General features: G+C 37.3%; 4 protein-coding genes across 4 annotated transcripts; 1 reads left to right on the forward strand and 3 right to left on the reverse strand.

Annotated features, from left to right (window-relative positions):
* Window positions 1-4,158: 4,158 nt before the first annotated feature.
* LOC128856445 (60S acidic ribosomal protein P1) lies at window positions 4,159-4,897 on the reverse strand. The gene is made up of 2 exons (XM_054091747.1): window positions 4,690-4,897; window positions 4,159-4,522 (listed from the first exon to the last, which is right to left on the reverse strand). The coding sequence occupies exons 1-2, from the start codon at window positions 4,759-4,761 to the stop codon at window positions 4,256-4,258; spliced, it is 339 nt and encodes a 112-aa protein (XP_053947722.1). The 5' UTR covers window positions 4,762-4,897; the 3' UTR covers window positions 4,159-4,255.
* A 1,582-nt stretch (window positions 4,898-6,479) lies between these two features.
* LOC128856446 (protein yippee) lies at window positions 6,480-8,049 on the forward strand. The gene is made up of 4 exons (XM_054091748.1): window positions 6,480-6,615; window positions 6,784-7,069; window positions 7,206-7,365; window positions 7,442-8,049. The coding sequence occupies exons 2-4, from the start codon at window positions 6,952-6,954 to the stop codon at window positions 7,524-7,526; spliced, it is 363 nt and encodes a 120-aa protein (XP_053947723.1). The 5' UTR covers window positions 6,480-6,615; window positions 6,784-6,951; the 3' UTR covers window positions 7,527-8,049.
* Window positions 8,050-8,568: 519 nt separating this feature from the next.
* On the reverse strand, window positions 8,569-9,347 carry LOC128856447 (mitochondrial import inner membrane translocase subunit Tim9). Its single transcript, XM_054091750.1, has 3 exons — window positions 9,149-9,347; window positions 8,974-9,069; window positions 8,569-8,915 (listed from the first exon to the last, which is right to left on the reverse strand). Exons 1-3 carry the CDS (start codon window positions 9,206-9,208, stop codon window positions 8,784-8,786), a joined length of 288 nt encoding a protein of 95 aa, XP_053947725.1. The 5' UTR covers window positions 9,209-9,347; the 3' UTR covers window positions 8,569-8,783.
* Window positions 9,348-11,809: 2,462 nt separating this feature from the next.
* On the reverse strand, window positions 11,810-22,289 carry LOC128857957 (protein wings apart-like). The gene is made up of 7 exons (XM_054093818.1): window positions 20,294-22,289; window positions 15,465-18,233; window positions 14,511-15,347; window positions 14,284-14,444; window positions 14,124-14,212; window positions 12,874-13,061; window positions 11,810-12,776 (listed from the first exon to the last, which is right to left on the reverse strand). Exons 1-7 carry the CDS (start codon window positions 21,257-21,259, stop codon window positions 12,519-12,521), a joined length of 5,268 nt encoding a protein of 1,755 aa, XP_053949793.1. The 5' UTR covers window positions 21,260-22,289; the 3' UTR covers window positions 11,810-12,518.
* Window positions 22,290-22,463: the final 174 nt, after the last annotated feature.

Raw genomic sequence — 22,463 nt, forward strand, 5'->3', positions numbered from 1 at the left:
AGGGCCGATTAACTATCTGAATATATAAAGGGTTTTTCAATAAGGGCGGGTAGATGTTGAAATGGAATAAAATGGCGTTTGCTGTGTGGCACGTAGCGCCGTCCTGCTGGAACCACATGTCGTCTAGGTCCATATGATTCAATATGGGACATAAGAAATTGGAAGGGCCACCACGTCTACCGAAAAATGGGCGCAATGCGCGCAACGTTTGCGTTAATGAACACCCATTTTGATAATAAAGTTTTATCATTTGAACGTGCTGTTCAATCGTGTAACTTGCCATGATGATTTGGCATAAACAACTGAACAATAAACAAAAGATTTGACAGATGTCACCAAAACAAAATGGCTACCACAGGGCGCCAAAATCGACCCGCGCCAATTGAAAACCCCTTTATTTATTTCTCTTGTGGTGAAAACACTTTTATTCAAGCCTTCCCTGATAGCCAAAATTTCAGCTTAAAATACGCTACAGTGATCCGGTAGCCGGAATGAAATGTTGGCACTCATTTCCTCAGAGTGAAGGCCTTCGCCTCATTTAGCTTGGAATCATTACCCCAAGGATGTATTTATGTACATGCACCTCTAATGAGTTACAAAAGTCTGTCGTTTGATGTAAGAAGGGGTATTCATCTAGTATTCTTGCGTAACCCTTCCTGTTAGTGGCTAGGTAAGAAGATTCTCTCAACCTAAGTGCCGATTTCGTCACCAGCTATTTTCTGTAGGCATCAATCGGTAATAAGTGCAGCATGACATTCATCGCTGCCGTGGGCGTAGTCTTTCGTGCCGCACTTATGCAGACTAGTATCCCTCTGAATACTTTCTAAATGTTTTACACGTGGTGGTCACCAAACTATGACGCCATATGCTATGATAGGCCTTACCACTGCTGTATATTTGTGCACTGTACTATTTTTGGGGTTAAGCCCGGCCGCCGTAGCCGAATGGGTTGGTGCGTGATACTATTCGGAATTCACAGAGAGGTCGTTGGTTCGAATCTCGGTGAAAGCAAAATTTATAAAAACATTTTTCTGCAATGGCAGACCTCCGAGTGTATTTCTGCCATGAAAAAGCTCCTCATAAAAATATTTGCCGTTCGGAGTCAGCTTGAAACTGTAGGTCCCTCCATTTGTGGAACAACATCAAAACGCACACCACAAATAGGAGGAGGAGCTCGGCCAAACACCTAATTATTAATTTTTTTTTTAAGCCCCATTTTGCTCCCTCAATTATTTTGCTTGTACAGGGTGGCTGATGAAAGCCGCTACCAAAAAAAAATTGAATAACTTTTTTTCTTTTTAAGTTATCTGTTCCATTTTTGTTTTAATTTGCAGATTGATCTTTAAAATTTATTAAAATGGATAACTGGGACACGCAAACAAAAATTTGGATAGTCCGCCGCTATCACGCACTGGAGTCCGTAGTTTTGGTACAGAGAGAGTACAGGCGGATGTTTGGCGGTGATCCCCCGAGCAGATGGACCATAATGAGACTGGTGAATAATTTTGCTGAGCAAGGAACAGTCGCAAGAAGGCCTTATCATCGAAACCCACCAGTTCGGACGGGGGAAACGATCGCTGCTGTAGCTGCAGCTATACAAAGCAATCCAAGGGTTTCAACAAGAAGCTTATCTGCTCAACTTGGTGTCAGGCGACAGTCTTTGCAAACAATAATGCACAAAGATTTAGACTTATTTCCCTACAAAATTCAAATGGTTAACAAACTGAATGCAGCAGACTTGCCGATTCGCTTGGAATTTTGCCAGAAGATCCTGCAAATGGTGGAAGAAGACCAAAACATGTTAAACTGCCTTTTCATGTCTGATGAGGCCCATTTCGATTTAAACGGCAATGTGAACAAACAAAATTGTCGAATATGGAGTACTTCTAACCCACAGATACTCCACGAGATGGTGCGCGGTTTCTTCCCGCTGTATTGTCGGGCCTTATTTTTTTGAAGAAAATGGTCACACCGTTACGGTTACTGGAGACCGTTATTTGAAAATGCTGAAAGAATTTTTCTATCCAGAACTACGCCGAAAGAGAATTCCTTTCAACTCTGTGTGGTTTCAACAAGATGGGGCAACGTCTCACATAGCCCAGACTGTTATGACAGAGTTGCGACGAAAATTTCCCAATAAACTGATTTCAAGAAACTCCGAATTTCGTTGGCCCCCCAGGTCGCCTGACCTTACTGCACCTGACTTTTTCTTGTGGGGTTTATGTAAACAAGAAGTTTATAAAACAAAGCCAACAAATTTGGATGAACTAAAACAATCCATTCGGGCAACAATTGCGGCTATTCCTGTCGCAACTCTCAAAGCAGCAACGAACAACTTTTTACTAAGATGCCGCACTTGTGTCAACGAGCATGGGGGGCATTTAAATTCATTTATTTTTAAAACTACAATAGTTAAGCTACATTTAATAAAATTTAATGACCTTCAACTTGAAAAAAAAATAAATGAATTCCATACACTAAAAAAAAAGTTATTTGAGTTTCTTAATGTAGCAAAATTCATCAGCCACCCTGTATAAAGCGGCGAGGCTGCTTTTTTTAATCTATCATTAATTGTTAATTTCGACGAAAGCTTCCTATCTAATATTAGTCCTAGGTAGCTTGCTTCTTCCCCGATTGACAGTGATTCCCCCAAGGATTCCGGTCATACAGGCACAAACACCTAAGCTCAAACCAGTGGCCAATAGACTACGTAACTATTTAACGAGTAAACCTTTTTGCTTACAGGTTTCCAATATTAATTTTAAATTATGTTTTAAGCCATTTGCAGTTTCTTTCCATTTAAGTAAAAAAGTACGTTTTTGCTATTATTCTCATCAAGAGGGATGTAAGCATGTAGACGTCATCCGGCAGTCGGTTCTACGTTACCGGAAGGACCCGGGTTTACTGAATAACCGGCCAAGGACTGTCACTCCAGCAGCACCTCCGTACATGTATGAAGAATGTTTTTGCTGCTACAACAACAACGTCATCCACTTCTGGGGGAAATATATGCATCATCGTCATACATATATGCATCAGACGTTAAATGTATCCAGAGGTTAAAAAATATTTAATGATTTATAATATTACATATCCGAATTTTTACAAATTTTATACAAGCCTTGAAACTTTGCATTGTAGCATGAACTATATTTTTATAAAAAAATATTGCAATGACAAAATAAATATCATATGTGGTGTACACGTTTGTTTGACACTGACAGTATAATCAAAAAATAGTTTAAAAACTAGAAAATCTCGAAATTTTGGAAACAAAGTTTTCAATATCGTAAGCAAAAGCCGTGCAGAAATGGCGTTGGCTTCAAACATACACTGTTAAACAGAATTGAATGGGCTACATACCAGGAAAGTTTTCTAATAATTCCAATTAAAAAGCTAAAAAATTTGTCAACTTTTTGTGAATTTTCTAAAAGTTTGAAACATTTGTGCATATATAAAGTATTTGTAATAAAATGCACCACATTTTTGTAAATAATTAAGGAAAAAATTCACCATGAAAAGTTCTGCGAATATGGTAAAAAGGTAGTGACTTAATTATATCAGCACAAGTGTAAGCGCGTTTGTCATTTGTAAATTTTTTATTTATTTATTTAATTTGCGATCAAAAACTTTTGCCGCTAAATCGACAATTAAATATTAAAACCTTCTTGCGCACATGCATTGTAAGCACAGTAGGTAAATAAGCTAAAGGGGCATTTATTTTGGACATGTTGTTGTTGTAGCAGCATAAACAATTCCCATACATATACTGGGAATGCTGCTGAAGTGACAGTTCTTGGCCAGATTACGTAGAACCGACTGTCGTGGGCATCACATTTTGTTGTTTATGAGGAGGCCGACGCGTTCTGAAGCTTTGAAAACCACTCCAATTACTGTTGCTAAAAATTTATAAGAACTACGTTGGTCCACGTGTAGATAACAAATTTAAGAACCTTAACTCGAAAACTATAAAGCTTCCGGCAGTTAAAAGTAGAAAGAGGTCCAGCTTTCCAATACTATTTTTATATCCAAAGTTCGAGATTTTCATTTCAAAGCTATCCCCTACATTCCAATGGAAAGCCGTAAACACTTCCTCAATGCACACCTCAAGCTTTGCACGTAAAACTACACTGGTTCAGCAAATAATAATAAATTGGATTCTCGTTTTGTATACTCAGTACACACGTTTTTTTTTTTTATACTTCGTCAATAGAACACTTCAAAAGTTTTAATAAAAACTATAAAACGTTTAGACTTAATCGAAGAGACCGAAGCCCATGTCATCATCGGACTCCTCTGGTTCTTCCTCCTTCTTCTTCTCTTCCTTCTTGGCCTCAGCTGGAGCAGCATCTCCACCAGCAGGAGCAGCACCGCCAGCTGGGGCAGCAGCACCGACACCGGATCCAATGTTGGTGATCAAGTCCTTAACATTGATACCTTCCAAAGCCTTGGCGAACAAACCTGGCCAATAGGGTTCAACATCAACATTGGCAGCCTTCAGAATGGTGGTGATTTTCTCTCCCTGTTAAAATACAAACATTAATATTTGAACGGCTTTCAAATATTTGTAGATCAAGTGTTGCACAAAAACTTCGAAAAACTTTGTTATGATTGCAGATATAATCCTCGATTTGTTTTCTCATAGTTCTTGTGCATCTAGTCAATCTGTAATTCACAGAAGCAACTTACAGTAACAGCGACATCATCATCAACCAGGATGAGAGCAGCGTAAACGCAAGCGAGTTCAGCTTTTGTAGACATGGTTAAGAGGTATTAAACAATTAAAATTGGTACAAGTTGCCAAAAATTGGAATTATTTTAATAATTGGCCTTAGCTCGTAGTCGAGAACAAGTACGCTTGACAAGATCCTAAACCGGAAAGAATGAATAAAAAGTGAAGTTTGTTGTGTTTGGTTATCTGTCAAAAATGGTCAGAGTAACCAACATCAGCATGCAGTGTTGTATGCTATATTTTTGCTATCAAGCTTTTCGATATGAGGTTAGCATATGTCACAACCAATATTTTCGGCAAGAGCCCAGCGCACCATAGACTTTATCGGCAGATCATTTAGTCGTTCTCTCTCTAGAATCAAATTAATTAGTTAGATACGCAGTACGATTACGTTCAATAATCGTAAATATTTACAATGCGAAATTACGACACTACCAGTTGGGTCAAGATTTAGTTCACAAACAAAACTACATTTGTATTAGGGTAAGGTAAATTGCTTATATAATGGCACCGGCGTGAAGGTATATACAAATTTTTTATCCAGCACCATTGAAAATACATAATTAAAATGACGATTTATTTTAAGAACTAATCCACTCAAGTTTAACGTTAGCTTTTTCGTATCAAATAATAGCCGCTCGCATGAAACAATCGACCAACGGGAAGTAAGACTGGAAACCAATCAAAAACTCAATCAGCAATATAGATAGACACTACACGCTGATTTGAATCTTGCTACATTCAGTTATTGAACAGATTATGATTAAAGTCACCATAAAAGCCTAGTTATTGGAGGAATAAGCAAGTTATACAAGCAAAAAAGATTGTGCATAAACCAGAAGCCAAAGAAATAAATGGAAAAATTAAATGTTGAAATGTTTTCCAATAAAATGAAGAAGCTTAAATAAAGATTATGCAGCGTTTGACTGCTTTAAATTTATTTTCTTCGCAGCAAGGAGCGACTGGTGAGATAATGTCATAGGAAAATAATTTGTAGAATAAATTTGTTAAGAAAAAACAGTACTTAAAAAAAAATCAGAGCTTTAAGTTCATATATTCATTCCAGGTATTTAAAAAGAATCACGTCCGGTAAAGCAATCAATAAAGGGGCATGAAGCTTTGAAATGTGGTGGTATAGAAAAATTAGGATAATAAGCTGGCCTAACAAAGAAATTGCTAACGGACACAAAAGAAGAAAATTCACTTACTTCGATCATTTTACAAGAAGCGACAAATACAATGTTTTACGATATCTGATACAAGGAAAAATCGAAGTGTGAAGAATAATCGACAGGAAAATAATTACTTGGCTCAAAAATTTCAAAGAGTAGTTAAGTCTCAAACCAATGAGTGAACTTACAAAGGCAGAGAGGAACAAGCACAAATTTAATGGCAACATTAATAATATAGCATGGTGTGGCTAAGTTTAAAATAACTTTTATATGTACTCGCGAACATCCAGCACGGATAAGCTGACTAATTCAAGTGCGGCTATGATCACCGTAAAAACTTGTATGGAGTTTCATTTTTATTCTATATTTTAACTAATAAATGGTGGGTTGTTATAAAATCTGTTTCGTGCAAGTATTTATAAAAAAAATTGTATCTATTTTATTTCATATGTGTATTTTGTACCTATAGTATTGGTAACAGTGGACGTCATCGTTATGTGTCTAAGAAGATGCAAATTAATTAAGTCCGGCAACGTTACATTGAATTATAGCTAACTTCACAAATATTTACTGTTCATTTATTTGCTAAATAAGAGAATGAAGAAATAGTCCCAATAAGTTAAATTTGCACTTGAAAATTGCGACACAAAAGGAAGACAAGAAAATATAATTTAAACGTAGTAGAAATAAATCAAAGTCACGCGATAACAGGTACACAACGCAGAAGTGAATAGAGATTAAAACAGAAAAGAATACATTCGAAGTATAAAAATTGAATAAGAGATTCGCTAAAACTCTAACAAAGAATTTAATTTTTTTTTGCGTTGCATGCATTCTTTTCTTCCTAATATGGAACTAATTATCTATATTTCTCGACAGCACGACGCGCTACGTCTTACTAAACTAAACCAAACCCATTTAAGGTAAAAAATATTGTGGTTAAGTGAAGACAATATTCTCCCCTGATTGTGGTTAAAGAATTGCAACAAAAGAAAATTCAAAAGTCGGTGACACGAAACAAAAAAAAACTTCTAACAGAAACTAAATATGGGCCGTGTTTTTCTCGAGCATATTGGCGGCTCGAAACTGTTCAATTGTGCGCAGTGCCAAACAAATCTTACCAATCGCAGCCAATTGATTAGTACTCGATTTACGGGTGCCACGGGTGAGTAAGGCAAATTCGTTGATAGCAAAATATCACTTAGTCTAGTCGTGGTGATTGCATCTAAATTACTTAGATTTATTTTATTGTGCACTTATCACTTTATACATTGTTGTCGTCTTGGCTGATACTTTCACAGGTCGTGCTTATCTATTTAAACGAGTGGTTAACCTAACCTTTAGCAATGTGCAGGAGCGAGTGATGCTCACGGGACGGCATATGGTACGGGATGTCATGTGCAAGAGTTGTGATGCCAAGCTAGGTTGGATGTATGAATACGCCACCGAGGATGCACAAAAGTAAGAAAAGATTAAAAAAAAAAATGGAATACTTTTATGAAATATGGTTCTATTTTAACTTTGGGTTTCTTTTCAGGTACAAGGAAGGCCGTGTTATTTTAGAATACGCACTAATAAACGAAACAGAAGGTTTCCAGGGGGAAAGTGCTACAATTCATTAGAGAAACATTAATTATAGTAAATTTTCATTTATCATAACACGGGAGCCAGCATTGCATCAGCTAATTGCTAAATTGGCTAACCTAATACAATTATTCTCATACTTAGTACTTAGTCTTTTTTCGCTAGTATTCAACAGTTACCAAAAGTCGCATTTGCATTAAGTTAGTAATCTAATCGTCACTTGGCTACACTACGTTAAAATCTCAACAACTATATTTTATTTTAAGTGCGAAACTAATATCCAAAAGGCTTTCCATAGTCTGTTAATGGAATGTGTAACTGATAGTAAAATCGTACATTTTTTGTCTTCGTTCTAACACTATCATAATTTGTAAGATATCTTTAACTATCGATATATATACATATGCATGTACTATGTATTATCTAAGTTTTTGAATAGTAATTTATATCGTTTAAAATATACGAAAATATCAAAATAAAAATGCCAAATAAGCTGCATAAAGGCATGCGCCCGCTTATCAGGGCAATGAACTCTGGCATCCATCGCCACAAGCAAAACAATTTTTTATTGAATATTTTTATATGTATTTGGTGGGGTGGGAGAACAGAGTAAATGCAATAGATTGAACGGAGATGCTGGTTGTTCAGTTTGCTAAAATCTATGAATTAATTTCACTTTCGCTCGAAGCACTGTTTCCGAATTCTTATTATCGCTTTTTATGTTTTTGGACAATTTTCAAAGGTCTTGAAGTTCACCACGGAGGTAATTCGTATATCCCACATACGAATGGGAATATTTATCTAAAGGTAGTGTAGAATAGCTTAGCTGTTCTTTTAAGATTGCAAAACATTTAGATGCAAGTGCCAATCATAGTCGTCGCTCTAACAATGCAAAACATTTTCCACAAAATTTCTGGGAATGCCACTGCAATAACACGCATATAACAAGTCCTTCTAGTTACCTATGACACGACTGTTCGAATCATTTGGTACGGCACCTTTAATTCATTTCAAGCGGATGGTTCGCAACTCGTGTAAATTTTCTCCCAAATTCTTGAATTAAATAAATCTCATTATTTTGTTTTTTTTCATTTTGTTATTATTTCCTATTTTTAGTAGTAGTTTATGAAATTCGAAAGATGGTTACGAATCTCACATTAGGAAACAGGTAGCAATCAAGTTACATAAATGTACATATTTATGCTGAGGAAATGCTTTTGAACGTAGTTCTACTATAAATCTAACATATTTCACTGTGCTTGTCGTCGATAAGCTGCTTATTACTTACAGCAGCGTTAAAGTTTTCCAGTCTTTTGGGCCATCGCTATGGCATTTTCGTTGGCAATCATTTGAAACTCTTGGAACCGTTGCGAAACGCGTTGATTCATTTTCAGATACTTTTCCATACAATTCAGTGCACAGCGTTCCTAAAAAATAGAATGTGAGCAATAGCCGTTTAGATAGCCGGAAAAGTACATTAGTTACCTCATTGTCTTTAACAACTCGCGAAGTAAAATCGCGCACACAGTCTGTGAAGCACATTTCGGACAGTTTGTTGTAGGACATCAAAAAATCGGAAAACTATAAAATTCAAAATAATTGCGTTGATTACTAGTTTTTCCTACTTATACACATTTTCAATAGAATTATGCAAACTCACTGTTTTCATTTGGTCCTTATCAATGTTATCAATCGAAACATTTTGCGCCGCTTCCACCATTTCAAGAATATAAATTTTATGTTATAATTTCTAAAGTTACACTCTTTTACATGAATTTCACTGAAAGTTTATATAGTGAAAGATTTTAATTCGCGTGCAATTGTCTTTCTTTTTGTGGTTATGGAATACCCAGAGGCACAGCTGATATTCATATTAGAGCAAGGTTGCCACATGTAGCGAGAACTGTATATAAATTCGTTCCAATGACTGTATTTATATTCGGCCAAGAACTGTCACCCCAACATCATTCCCCGAACATTTATGTTGCTGTTGCAACAATAACGGAAATTCAAGTTATTTTCGGTAAAACAGCTTATCCGACTTCAACAGGTTTTGCCTTTCGCGAATTGACAGAAATAATTCAAATTTAATAAATATTTATTTAAATGAAATTCTAACCTAAGGGGTAGGAAGATTGAAGCTGATCCTAAATATGATTAAATTCTTGTAAGCTTCTAGAAAAACTTTTTTTTGTTTTCTTAGGCATTGTAATTTGATAAAACTCATAAAACCCATAGTATGACGATTCTTTCATAAATTGCGATGCTATATAATTAACGCTTGCATATTAGTATTTTTAGATACTCCGCAGCAGCGGCCAATTTATCCTAAGATTCGATCTGACTAGATTTAGATTTTCGAGGTTTGCACTTCGATCTCATGATCTTTTGCGCCCTCTATTCACCACAGTACCTCATCCAGACCCAGTTCTCTTATTAAACTTAAGATAGGGCTGGGTCGGACCGTATGTACATATGTACGTACAATTTTGACAGCATCCGCTGTTATATCCAAAAACTTCTCCATTTTACTCGGCGTGGTTTGTGCTTTGATTTTTTTTTTAAGAATTGTAAAGTCCCATACACTTTGATCTTAGCCATAAGGCCGAGAAGCCGAATGGTTGTTGCGAGACTATCATTCGGAATTCGGAGAGCACGTAGGTTCGAATCTCGGTGAAAGACTAAAAGGAAGAAAAAGTTTTTCTAATAGCGGTCGCACCTCGGCAGCAATGACAAACCTCCGAGTGTATTTCTGCTTTGCAAAAAGCTCCTCATAAAAAATGTCTGCCGTTCGGAGTCGGCTTGAAACTGTAGGCCCCTCCGTTTGTGGTACAACATCCAGACGCACACCACAAATAGGAGGAGCAGCTTGGCCAAACACCCAAAACGGGTGTATATATATTATATATATATATAAAGTCCCATATAAATCAAAAAAATATAATTATTACATTTATAAGTATAGGCGCATAATCATTGTCAAAAATAAGAAAAACTGTAGTTTATTTTAATCATAGTCGATTTACTACCTGGTTTTTTGCTTAGGCCCGTGTTTAGATTTAAGCCCATCGCCAGGTGATACTAAAGCTGGGTATAAGCAAATTAAAATGAAAAGAAATTTACGAATGTCTGTGCCCCTAAGTACTGAAAGCTAATAAAAAAGTTTCATTTTCAAGATATTGAAAGAGATTTTGATTTAATGATCGATGAAAGATTGTTGATGTCCCCTAAACAGATCTAAATAATTAGATGGGTATGACTTTAATCGCGATAGTTTAGTTTTTAAATAACTTTTAAATATTAGTGCCTTTAGGAGCTCGGCCAAATACCCAAGCAAATGGTGCAAGCGCCAATTATATATACATATATACTACTCCGATTTGAGGTGTGCGACTTGATGTTTTTTCATTAATGAAAAGACTTACAGTTTTATGCCGCCTTTGAACGGCACAGCTTTTTGAAGGCAGAAATACACTCGGAAATTTATCGTTGCCGGTTGAACAACCACCGTTATTAGAAAAAACTTTCTCGATTATTTGATATCTCGTGCCCGAACCTGGGCAAACGATCGGCTACAGCGGCCACGGCGCTATTACTTTTAGTGTTTTTTTTTTGCTTAAAAAATTTCGTATATTATCTCTACTGCATCAGAAGCCAATGTATTATTTTGAATAGCATCCCAAACATAGGTCTTTTTTTAATTCAGAGTTCACAGTTCTCTACTTTCAGAGACCCTTATATGACAATTGATAAACTCTCGCAGACACAAGTCTTTTTCACATTTAATCCAATTTCGCTTACGCTTTCGTTCCTAATTTATTAAATATGTATATGATTTTCTTTAAATAAACAATCTTATTTATTTACTTTCATTTGTAATTTTAATGTCAAATTTCAAACACAAAATAAATATATGTATTTATAGTATATATATTGTATGCATGTTGTGTTCCAAAAATGTATTTGTGTTTTATGATTTACGAATCTAGTTCTCTCGAATTTTTGCACTTCTAAATACTAGTTGTGTGTGAAACTTTTAGTACAATCAGCTCATTTGTGTTGTTATTATTTATCATATAATCTAAATATTAAATTTCCTTCGTTTACATTTTGTAGCCTAAATTGTTGCGCCCATCGCACACTTCATTCCTCTTACTCAATGTATTTGACGTTTTTTGTTTATTGTATTGTGATTTGGTAGTTCTTTTTTTAGTTTTTTTTTCCAGCATTACAACATTAAAATTTCTCTCGATTTTCGCACACACATACAACATACATATATAAGTTTTACTTGCGCAACAGAATTTAAACTACAAGTACGAATGTTTTAACAAAACAAACGCTATCGTCTATTTTTATGCATAGCTCGCACACGTAAAGTGTGTTACAGCATAAAAAAAAAAATATAATCAGAAATATTCAATTTCTAAGTTATTTACAGTGAAATACAATAATATTGCTTAGAATTACAATTACAATTAGAATTACAAATACAGTTACTTCGTATTTTAGATAGGTAGACACTTATATATATGCATTAATATATATTCAATTAGTGTTATTTATAACTTTTTGTTCGTGTCTTTCTTATCAGCAACACATATAGCAAACGCTTACCTTGCACATAAATGAGTATAAAGTAATACTTACTATAAGCAAATTATTATATAATCATTAGAATTTTGAAAATAACCTGAAGAGAACCGATTGACTTTTAGTTTATCTTACAACTACTTACATACAATTTTTATGATTTTAAAAATATATACCAAAAAGCATGCATAATTAAAAAATTAAGTTAATTTAGATAAAAGATTGCGCAATAAAAATCTTAAAATTATATTTATAGTAAAAAGAACAAATCTTTCTTTTTGATTTAATTAAAAACCAAATTGCAATCAATTAGTGGGAATATAGTGTTAAAATGTTTAGCAAATTTTGCTGACGTTTGCAATTTTAAAATTAAAATTCATATACAGCAAGCTGCAACTGCAATTATTACTGTGGTTTAAATCAAATTCGTCTAGTGATTATCTTTGACTGTAGCTTTTATAGACGCGCTGCGCGCCGCTGCGTGTTGCTGTCGTTGTAGGACTTTCGCCATTATCGACGAGGTCATTACTGGTATTTGCAGTATTGGCAGCGGATGTTGAAGCGTGATGTGTTTCTAAATTTAGAGGAAGCGCGCAGTCATCGGACTCATTCATTTCGTACACCAAGTCACGTTTCTTGAAGTAATCAATTAATTTCTTTGTAGATTTTATGTGCGCTACTGCGGAAGCTTCCGACTATTTGGTGAATATGAAGAAGAAAAGTGTTAACTCAACAAAATATTAACCCAAAGATACAAACACACAAAGATGGCGCATGTGTGTACCAACTTACACAGGTCAGATCCATAAAAGTGTAATATTTTTCCAGCACACTGACAATCTCTTTGAATCCATTGCCGCGTAAATGTCTACGCACTAGTGCTTCGTACTCCTCATTGTCGGTAATTAAATGACCAATTAGTAGGGCTGCATAACTACCCTTGATAGTATGTTCCATGTGATGACCCGAGTTTTTCAGCACTGCAAATTAATTAGATTTTATAAATACTAATCAAAATAGAGCTTAGAATTTAAAAATAAATGCTTAAACTCTGCTTTGGGAATTATTATTCAATAAAGGCCAGCAACCTAGAATTATAAATTATATTATTGTAAAATATTATATTATGGCGCCGGTTAGCACGAGAAAGAAACGACTGGCGCGCTTTGTTAAACTCGGCCAAAATCGCGTAAGCGGATATAGCGCCAATTAAGAAGAAGAAGAACATAAAGTCGACTTGCTTCGCGTTCAGACTATAATCGCTATTGGTATTGAAACATAATAATAAGCATAAAGCGCACAAGCTTTTTAGGTTCGTTTGAATAGAACAGTGTGTTCTCATAGACCTTCTAGGCGTGCTTGCAGCTGCTCCTCTGCCTCAGTAATGCATTTGGCGCGTTTAAAGATCCTTCGCAGGCAAACATGAAATTCTACATATTTGTTGAAGATGTTCATCTGCTTTAAGACGTTTGGGGAAAAAGAAATCCATTATTTTTCCGCAAATGGCAAAAAATTGTTTTATGGTCGATCTTTATCTCATAGGCAATGCTACGACTATTAACATGCCGCTCAACTTCGATTATTTCTGATTTTATCGTAATTTTCTTTAACATCAAAAATGCTTGCACGGAATCGACGGAACCAAAATTGCACATAATTTGCTGTTACAGTACCGGCACCATAAAAACCGTTCAAAATTTCAGCTGTCTGGCTTGCATTTTCGCATATTTGCCATTATCAAAGAAAAACTATGAAATGTATAGAATTTTTTGTTGGTTGACTTCCATTGTTAAGACCCTGTAACTCACAACTCAATGGCACAAACAAAAAACTGCAAAAGAATTTTTTTTAGTGTGAAATGTCATCTTGACAACGAGCATACACTTTATATTGTTTGACCGATACTTTATGAGATATCGATCACTGCAGCCGATCACCGCCGAGAAAATAATGAATTTCTTTTTAGTTAGGGTTATGTATATATTACAGCCAAAACGTTTTGGTCCTTTTCGTATCGTATTTTCAATCATAGAGAGACTTACAATTATTTACAGTTTCATCTACTTCCTCCTGTTTCTTTTTATTCTTGTCGGTACTATCCAAAATGGCATCTGTATTCTTTTCGACCAATCTATACAACAAAGCGATAAAAAGGATTAAATTTGAATTTTTTTTCCTCCTCGTTAAATAGTTATTAATCACCTGGCCAATTCCTCGCATCTATAGAAATATTCCATCACAGCTTGCACAGCAGTCACTTTATTATGTTGGTGGCTACTGTATTCGGGTGGCGCATACACTTTCATTATCGCCACTCGATTGGGTATCGTATACATGGTGAGGTTAATTAGCAACAACAGCACCTAAAAATTAACCAAAAAAGGAAAATAAATAAATAACAAATTATCCACTATGTATTTTCTACTTACCAGAATACTTAGCTCAAAGACACATCGTTCAGGAATGTAGTTGGGTGCCTGCAATAGCAGGCGGAAGCTGGTCTCTACTACAGCATTACGTTGGCCAAGCATTTCAGCACCCAACGCTTTCGCCGGATTAAATGTGTGCGTTAAATTGATAAGCACTTTGAGAAGTGGAAACAAAAGCTCGCGCATTACTGCACCCGGATTATCTTTAGCAGATTGCTCCGACGAATCCGAAACATGTCGCATTATTTCACGATCACATAGCGTGAAGAGTGAGCATAAGGTATGAACTGTGGCACCTTGGCCATAAGTCAACACATAACGCTGATTCTCCTCATTAAGCTGTGTCACATTTTCTAGCACACGCATACATCGCTCAACGGTCTGCATATTGTCGAGCAGCGATTGCGTCCAATGAATGTGTGTAGTGCCATTGCTACACTCAATAACTGGTCGACAGTTATCTGAAATGGTTTTGATAATATGTTCTAGACCGCCAAGTGAGCGTAGCTCTTCCTTGAACCAATCACCGGCGCGTTTAGAGGTTAACGACAGCAAGGTTTCCATCGCCAATGTGCCGACTGTAAGTGTGTCAACATTGAGATGGGCAGCTTTTCCTTGAGATTTAATCTCATCACAGAGTTCGCGTACTTTTTGGCGATTGCGTTCGTAAGTGGCGCGATCCGAAGGTGCAGCTACAATCTCCGACTCGAGCAGATTCATCATTAATTCCAGCGAATCACGATCCAAATCCATATTGAGACCCTCTTGTGAGAGTATAAACATAATTGCGGAGGTGCAAAGCCCTAGACTCTGGTCCAGATTTGCGTCAGAAAGCGCCTAGATTTAGGAAGAGATTTTTATTTTATTTTTTTTATTTATTAAAAATATTTGAAAATTACATGAGAATTCAGTGAAATTCTAGTTGTTAATGTAATGGTTTTATTGCTGGCTTACCTTGAAAAACTTTGTGACCACGCCGTGTGCGCGTACATGCATTCGGAAAGTGGGTATCATACATTTTGAAGCCAGTTGAAGTGCTGACAAACAGCGTGTCGGCGTAGGATTGTGCGGCTGCAGTGCATCAAGTATATACTCAACATCGTCATCCATTTCCTGATATTCACCAATTTCCTGTATCTGATGCGCTGTTTTTACATTACGGACGACTGTATAAAATCCTTTAGCTTTACGATCCACTTTCACACTTGTTACCGTATCGCCAGGCGCATCGATATCCATTTCGTAGGGGCTGTTAGCACATATTTGTGCGTTATTCGTTTTTGTTATTCTCGTTAACTTACTAAGCGACGGACTATTCTCTCGCGACATACCGCTGGGACTTAGATCCTCGCTGAAGTCATCGAAAATAGCGTCGACAGCAGTACGAGTAGCCGCTGGCGGTACGTTTGCCTCATTCTTCTGCAATGCCAAAGCGTCCGTGTTGCCCGCTGTGCTGCCGTTCGCTTCAGCGTCCCAACTATGTTTGTATAGATGACGTTTAGCAGCTGCTGATTGATCTGTTTGATCTTGCGGTACAAGTGCACGGCTCTTGAATATGCTACCTTTCTTCTTTGAGATCACTAGCTTAACAGAACCGCGTTGCTGCTCTTCCTCACCATTCACGCCTGTACCCGCATCACTGCTGACACCATACACGACATGTTCGGCCAAGAGTCCTGCCGTGGGTGACTCCACGACCGCATTGCAATTCACTTGATTGTCTAGTGTAAGCGTGCGCTTGAATTTGTCTTTGACTTTGTAGTCCCGTCGAGGCGGTGATGATGGTGTTGCACTAGCTGGACGGGTGAGCGAGTTGGAATTGGAATTAGTGTCGTGCAAATCTAATGTTGGCGTTAAGGAAGCGGCTTGAAGTTGTGCTGTTAGTTGTGGAGAAACACAAGCATTCAAATCACTTGTTGCAGCCGAATCTGAATAATCGATACTGGCCAGTTTAATGGGTGGACCATGTTGCTGTTCCTCCAGTTCTTCTGCTGATGGTTGTAGCACTTGGGTTACTTGTTGATTCTTACGTTTTCTGCCATAGCTACGTGGTGCCGGTGGCGTACTACCTGTAAGCGGTGAGGTGCTCGTAGCGCCACTTTTAGTTGCGGCTGCTGCTGCCTCCTCGGCGGCACCTGCTTTTGCTGACAAACTAGCGGCAATTTTATTGATATTATTATTATTACTGTTCACATTATTGTTGTTGCTAATGTTACGAGGCGGACGACCACGGCGTGTTGTAGGAGCTGTAGCGATTGCTGGTGTCTCAATACTATCGTTCGTTTGGTTTATTTCAAGCTCTGTCGTAGGTACAATTGCAGATTCTGTTATAACCTTTACAGGCGATTCGTCGGCTTTTGCAGGTGATTGTGTGGGATCTTCGGCTACCACGGCACCCTTCTTCGGCCGACCTCTGGTTGCACGCTTGTTAGCTAACGTGTTGATATCGTCGGCAATGACAGGCGATGTCACCGTCGCGGCGGGTTTTCTTCCTCGAGTTCTGGTTAATGTAACCGGCTGTATTTTTTGTGGTGATGTGATAACGTCTTCTCCCTCAACATAGTTTGTTTTGGTACCACGGCCGCGGCCGCGTGTTAAACGACGACTTGTCGCTGTCTCTTGTCCCTTTTCTATGGCTTCTTCTCTTTGGTGATCTGCCTGAGGTTCTTTCTCCAAAACATCCATTTTCTCTATTACACCGTTCACTTTAGGCTCATTGGCTTCATTGCTGACGGCTGCGGAGCAATGAAGACTCTCATCACCACGCAATACAGCCAGGATATCTTCCTGTAACGGCTCTTCAACCAAATTCGTTGCACGTTGGCTAACCTCACCGTCCATCATCATAGATTCCAGACGCGATTCGATATCTGATGGCGGCGCAACCAACGAGGAATGCTGACTTGTTTCTAGGTCGCTGGTGATCACGCTAGAACCACGACTGTGTATGACACAGCTCTCCTCCTGAACTGCCTGCGCCAGAAGCTGTGGTGTACTGTTGCCTTTGGACGAAATGCTACCCAAAACTGAGGATTGCGAGTCAAAGTCGCGTTCCGAAAGAGCTGGCGGTGAAATAACAGTGCGTCCTAATAATGTTGGCTGCTGGTGTTGTTCCAAGTGCGCGCTAAATGCGAGATGCGGTGATGGTGTTTTGAATTCACTACCTGTTGCAGTAATATTTGCTTGCAGTGAATTTGAAATCTGTTCCAAAGCGGCGTGTTTTAAGTGCTTATGTTTTTTACTTTTCTGCTTCTTTTCGCGCTCACCACCGGAAGTAGCACCAGATTCTGCTGCGGCGGCTTTCTGTGCTGCTGCCGCAGCTTTCGCTGCCTCGGCTGCCTTAATGGCGTTGCGTATCACGTCTGTTTTTATGATTAACTTTAAACGTTCTTTAGGCGGTTTATCCGGCGAAATCTTCACTGTTGAGTAGTTGATCTCGGGTGGATCTTCAGCGTTATGATGCTGATGCGCAAGTGATACGTTAGCGGCATGCGGTGCAGGAAATGGCGGCGGCGGTAGCACAGGATCAGGTGATGGCGGCCGGAGCGGTTTAACAATAATCTTTGGTGTATTGTATACCGTCGGCGGGTGTGCAGGAGGAACTTCTTCAGTAGACGAATGTCGAGATTTGGATGGCTCGGTATCGTGTTGCTGATGCGGGGAGACAATGTTGTTGCTTGCAGGCTGTTCCTCACTATCAGTGCTCACCAAACGGGAGGTACCCTGAAATATTAAAGATTATTTAGTCTAATTTATATATTATATTTCTTTACTCATAAGTTGGGATTCTTTTTATTTCCGCGCACTAGTGCCCTAGTATATTATAAGCTCATTCACATAACATTATGAGGAATCGTATAAAGGAATCAATACAGATATATGCATGAATGAGCAAAATGTTGAGGGTCGATTTAGACATATCTGCCCACCCTCTCGTGCGCACGATAACTCGGGTAAACATAAATTTCAATGGAATTTTATTCATTTATTACTTTTTGTCCAAGGAAGTTTGGTATTAAGAATGGTCGAGTATCTCGGCCAACTTTTGGATAAATGCATGTATTTCAATGTATTGTATACATTGTGGGCGTTCGACCGTGATCCTTATCGTGTTTGTGTTGTGCATCTTAATGTTTCCCCACAAAGTGAAGGGATCTACAGTTTTATGTCACCTCCGAAAGGCAGGTGGATGCCTTGTTTCGAGAGCTTTTTCATGTCAGATACACATTCGGAGGTTTGTCATTGCCTGCCAAGGGGCGTCCACATATTGATATATTCTACATAAACATTATTGAGATCAGATAAAACCACTCCCACTTTTTATAAGACTAAATTTCCGTTCGTCTATTGGATGGTACAAGATATAAATCTACAAATTTGTTGAATTCCAAAAATTAACAACCGGTCAAATTAAAATTTACTAAACTCTACGATCCGGTCCGAATTTAGCCTTCCTTTTTTGTTTATTTATTTATATAAATAAATTATTTTAAACATTTACACTTTACAAGAAATAAAATATGAATTTTTTATTGAACATTTTTTAAAAAAGCAATCTTAACCAATTAATCTTTGTTTCTTATTTTTTACCAAACCGAAGTATTCGAAATGAAAGAGAGTAACGCCAAGTTAAAAATGCGCGCGTTTTTCCCACCGTTTGTTGTTACACTACTTTCGTGGTTGCTTTTGTGGATGTTTTTCTTCAATTCCATTTCGAGTGGTATGTATTTTCTCTCTTTTTGGCATTTGAAGCAAATTAGAACACAATCCATTGTGAATAGTGGTGAAAAAAATTAAGATTTTAACATGTTGATGCATGGCGATGGTGATGGTGGTGGTTACGGGGTCATTAGATGCCAAATTAATTTTTAAGTGCATGCCCAGTACTAATGGTTTGTTTCGAGAAAGGATAAAGAAAATGATTGAAGTATTTAAGATTATAGGACTGTGCAGAAAAACTTTCTAAGAATTTGACCATATTCGCTCTGCGAGAGGTAAATATTACAAAGAGTACGAGTACGAATAGCTGTGAGAACTTTGCACGTTTTCATGCATCGCTATTCAAAAACGTCAAAGGAATGGAAAATTGTTAATGATATTAACCACAAACACGTATACTTCTCTTATATTATCTTGTTTCTACATATATAAAGTTTTCACTACAGATCTTTCAAATTTCACCTTGTTATTTGTATATTATAAGATCATATTCTTGTGAACAGCTGTTTTACTTACTGGCAAATTCTTATGAGCAAAAATTTATTCAGTAAGAACTTGCAACCCTCCCTCAAAATTAAATGTCACTTTGGTTTGTCAATTTCCCCTTATTAGCAAGTTTTTTAGGTACAAGTAAAAAGTAAAAAAAATACAAAGTGTGATTTAATTTGGCTGTGCTATCATATGAAATATTCTAAAATATAAAATTAGAAGAAATTCTCAAATTTTAATTCCTTTGTTTACATTTGCTAACATTATAGTCCGTTAAAAGAGAGCCGCACTGAGTTATCAATCACACCTTATTTGATACACCAAACGTGATCGTTAGTAACAATTGGTATAAACTATCGCGCATGCAAACTTAGCAAACCGTGCACCGAGCAACGGTTTTGCAAGACAAAAATTTTGAAATATAAGTGCTCTCTTATTTTGACAGCAGTAACAATAGTATCAATTCCGAGTGTTATATTAACCTAAATCTTCAAGATCAGATATGTAAGCCTTTAAAGGGCTTATCAACGTATTGAAATTGGAGAACAAGTAGTAAGTTTCATTGTTATATATACCTTAGAAATTCTTAGCACGATTGGCGGGTGTTCAGGTGTTTTCGGTGCCAAAGGTGGTGCGGCTGGCGTCGTAACAGCTGCAACGCTTGTTATTGAACTACCAGCAACGGACGTTGGCGCGGGTGCAGCGGGTGGTGGTAGATCTGGTTCCGCCGGCGCAATTTCTTTTATACTTTCCCCAATATTCGGCACAGCAGTCTCGTCTTCTTTAGGTGATTTATTTTTAGGATATATAATATCCTTCAGAGGAGTTGGTATGCGTTCGTCCTCATCGTCCTCACAATAGTTGACTACCTTGCGTGCACGGGAAATTATGCGTGATGGTGGTGCCTCGGGTTTCAATTTCTTTTCCTCTTTTTTCTTTTTTTGTTTTGATTCGCCAACCGGTTTAGTGGAGATTGCAACATCTCCAGTAGCGTTTCCATCATCCTGCGCTGCTAATGCTGCCGCCGTCACCGCTGCCTGCTTTGCACTTGCCTTTTTCGGTGATTTTTTCTTACGCTCACCTGAATTGGCTTTCGGCAATTTTAATTTTATAGGTTCTCGTACTGGGGTACTAAGTGAACCTGCATTAGATGTTCCAGCCGAGTAACTATCACGTATTGGCGAAGCTGGTGTTCTAGGCAGGTTTTGTATTATTTGTGCAATCACTTCAGGTGGCGCAGAGTTGCGTGATTTAAAAAACTTCTTAGGTTTAGGAGGCTCTGGTACCGATGGTGACATGTCATCGTCGAGTAATGATGCAGGACTTTGCGCTGGACTCGCTGCTGCGGCGGCCGCAGCAGCTGCTGCTGCAACTGCAGGTGAGAGTGCAGCTAAAGCGTAAGTACGCGTCGATGTGAAACCTATTTTGCCCCATTTGCCAACAGTACCTACGGAGCGTGCTACGGTCGGACGATTTGTACTTTCCTCGCCCTTGCAGAGCACATCCAGAGGTACAACGATATTTTTACCCCAACGTGACATTATACGTGAGTTTGGCTGATCGATTCCTTTCTCAGTTTTTCAATTATGGTTAGTGAACAATTTGTTGTTTCACTTGTTCTTGTTTTTATATTACTTTTCATTTGTATTGTAAATTACAATACAAAAACATTTTCACAAATTACTTTATCTTTTGCCCAATTTTGGTTGCAAACTTTTTGAAAGCACTTCACTCAAGGGTGAATTTGTTTAAATTGTTACGGGCAGAAGAAAATTATAATACAAAACGGTCTTTTTGAGATAATGTCTGATTGGATCCATTTTTTTAATTCATATTCCTTACATCATTATGCATATCTTTTAAGTTCAATGAAATTTAAGCTGTTTTTTGTTTTTGTTTTCATTGTATTTACTATGCAGGCGGCGCATGATATATTCATTATAATTCACCACATTGGAATTGTTTATATTTTCACCACGGCGGTCAGTAAACACAACACAAAACGTCAAATGTGTTTTTGTTGTAATATCGTGTAGTTTCCTTTCGGCGCGACTTTCATCTGCTCCCCTAATAAAATTTTCGTCCCATCCAAATACTACCACTTTTTTCTTCTCCAGCCACCCAATCAATGGACCCGACCAAATACAATCAAATTGTTCAATGGCACAAATAAACGCTTTTTTCCACAATTATATGCTGTATGAATTATTTTGTAACATAATTTTCCGTCATAAAGTGCCCATTATCGTAATAAATAACCAACAGTTGCACGAAAATTTACAAATTTTTTCCCCGATTTGCTTTCACATTCGTGTTCAGTGCCACCGTACCTTTATGAGCTTTTCTTTGTAAGACAGACGGCGAGGGCATACGATATTAAGATCACTTTAACATAAACCAAAACTACATTAAACGCGCGTAAAATATTTGTAAACGTTTTTATGCAATATGTTTTAATCACTTGTCAAAGATTTATTCACGAAAACTGGTTTGAAATTGACATAAAAAGAAAATTATTTTTGGCGAGGTTTACTGCTTTTATGTATCGAAGCCATTTTTATTTTTCTCGTTCCTTATTCACCACTTCGGTGGTATTGCCATTCGTATAATATTGAAGAAAATACTAAAGCGTATTGAGGGATTTGAGAGGAATACGCATATGTTTTTTGTAAATACTTGATTTTATAATTATTATTATGTATTTATTAAATTATAATTAAAATTATAAATTAATATGTTTACAAC

Source organism: Anastrepha ludens, chromosome 3 (genome assembly GCF_028408465.1).
Source record: "Anastrepha ludens isolate Willacy chromosome 3, idAnaLude1.1, whole genome shotgun sequence".
Lineage (NCBI taxonomy): Eukaryota > Metazoa > Arthropoda > Insecta > Diptera > Tephritidae > Anastrepha > Anastrepha ludens.

Bases quoted from the DNA above. Each gene is read 5' to 3' on its own strand.
- LOC128857957 (XM_054093818.1), bottom strand. From the start codon at position 21,259: ATGTCACGTTGGGGTAAAAATATCGTTGTACCTCTGGATGTGCTCTGC. The intron at 15,348-15,464 runs GTAAGCCAGCAA...TCCTAAATCTAG, and splicing joins TGGTCACAAAGTTTTTCAAG to GCGCTTTCTGACGCAAATCT. The intron at 12,777-12,873 runs GTAAGTTGGTAC...TTCACCAAATAG, and splicing joins CTTTTATGGATCTGACCTGT to TCGGAAGCTTCCGCAGTAGC.
- LOC128856445 (XM_054091747.1), bottom strand. From the start codon at position 4,761: ATGTCTACAAAAGCTGAACTCGCTTGCGTTTACGCTGCTCTCATCCTG. The intron at 4,523-4,689 runs GTAAGTTGCTTC...GTATTTTAACAG, and splicing joins ATGATGATGTCGCTGTTACT to GGAGAGAAAATCACCACCAT.
- LOC128856446 (XM_054091748.1), top strand. From the start codon at position 6,952: ATGGGCCGTGTTTTTCTCGAGCATATTGGCGGCTCGAAACTGTTCAAT. The intron at 7,070-7,205 runs GTGAGTAAGGCA...ATACTTTCACAG, and splicing joins TCGATTTACGGGTGCCACGG to GTCGTGCTTATCTATTTAAA. The intron at 7,366-7,441 runs GTAAGAAAAGAT...GTTTCTTTTCAG, and splicing joins GCCACCGAGGATGCACAAAA to GTACAAGGAAGGCCGTGTTA.
- LOC128856447 (XM_054091750.1), bottom strand. From the start codon at position 9,208: ATGGTGGAAGCGGCGCAAAATGTTTCGATTGATAACATTGATAAGGAC. The intron at 9,070-9,148 runs GTGAGTTTGCAT...TGAATTTTATAG, and splicing joins ATAAGGACCAAATGAAAACA to TTTTCCGATTTTTTGATGTC. The intron at 8,916-8,973 runs GTAACTAATGTA...TCTATTTTTTAG, and splicing joins GAGTTGTTAAAGACAATGAG to GAACGCTGTGCACTGAATTG.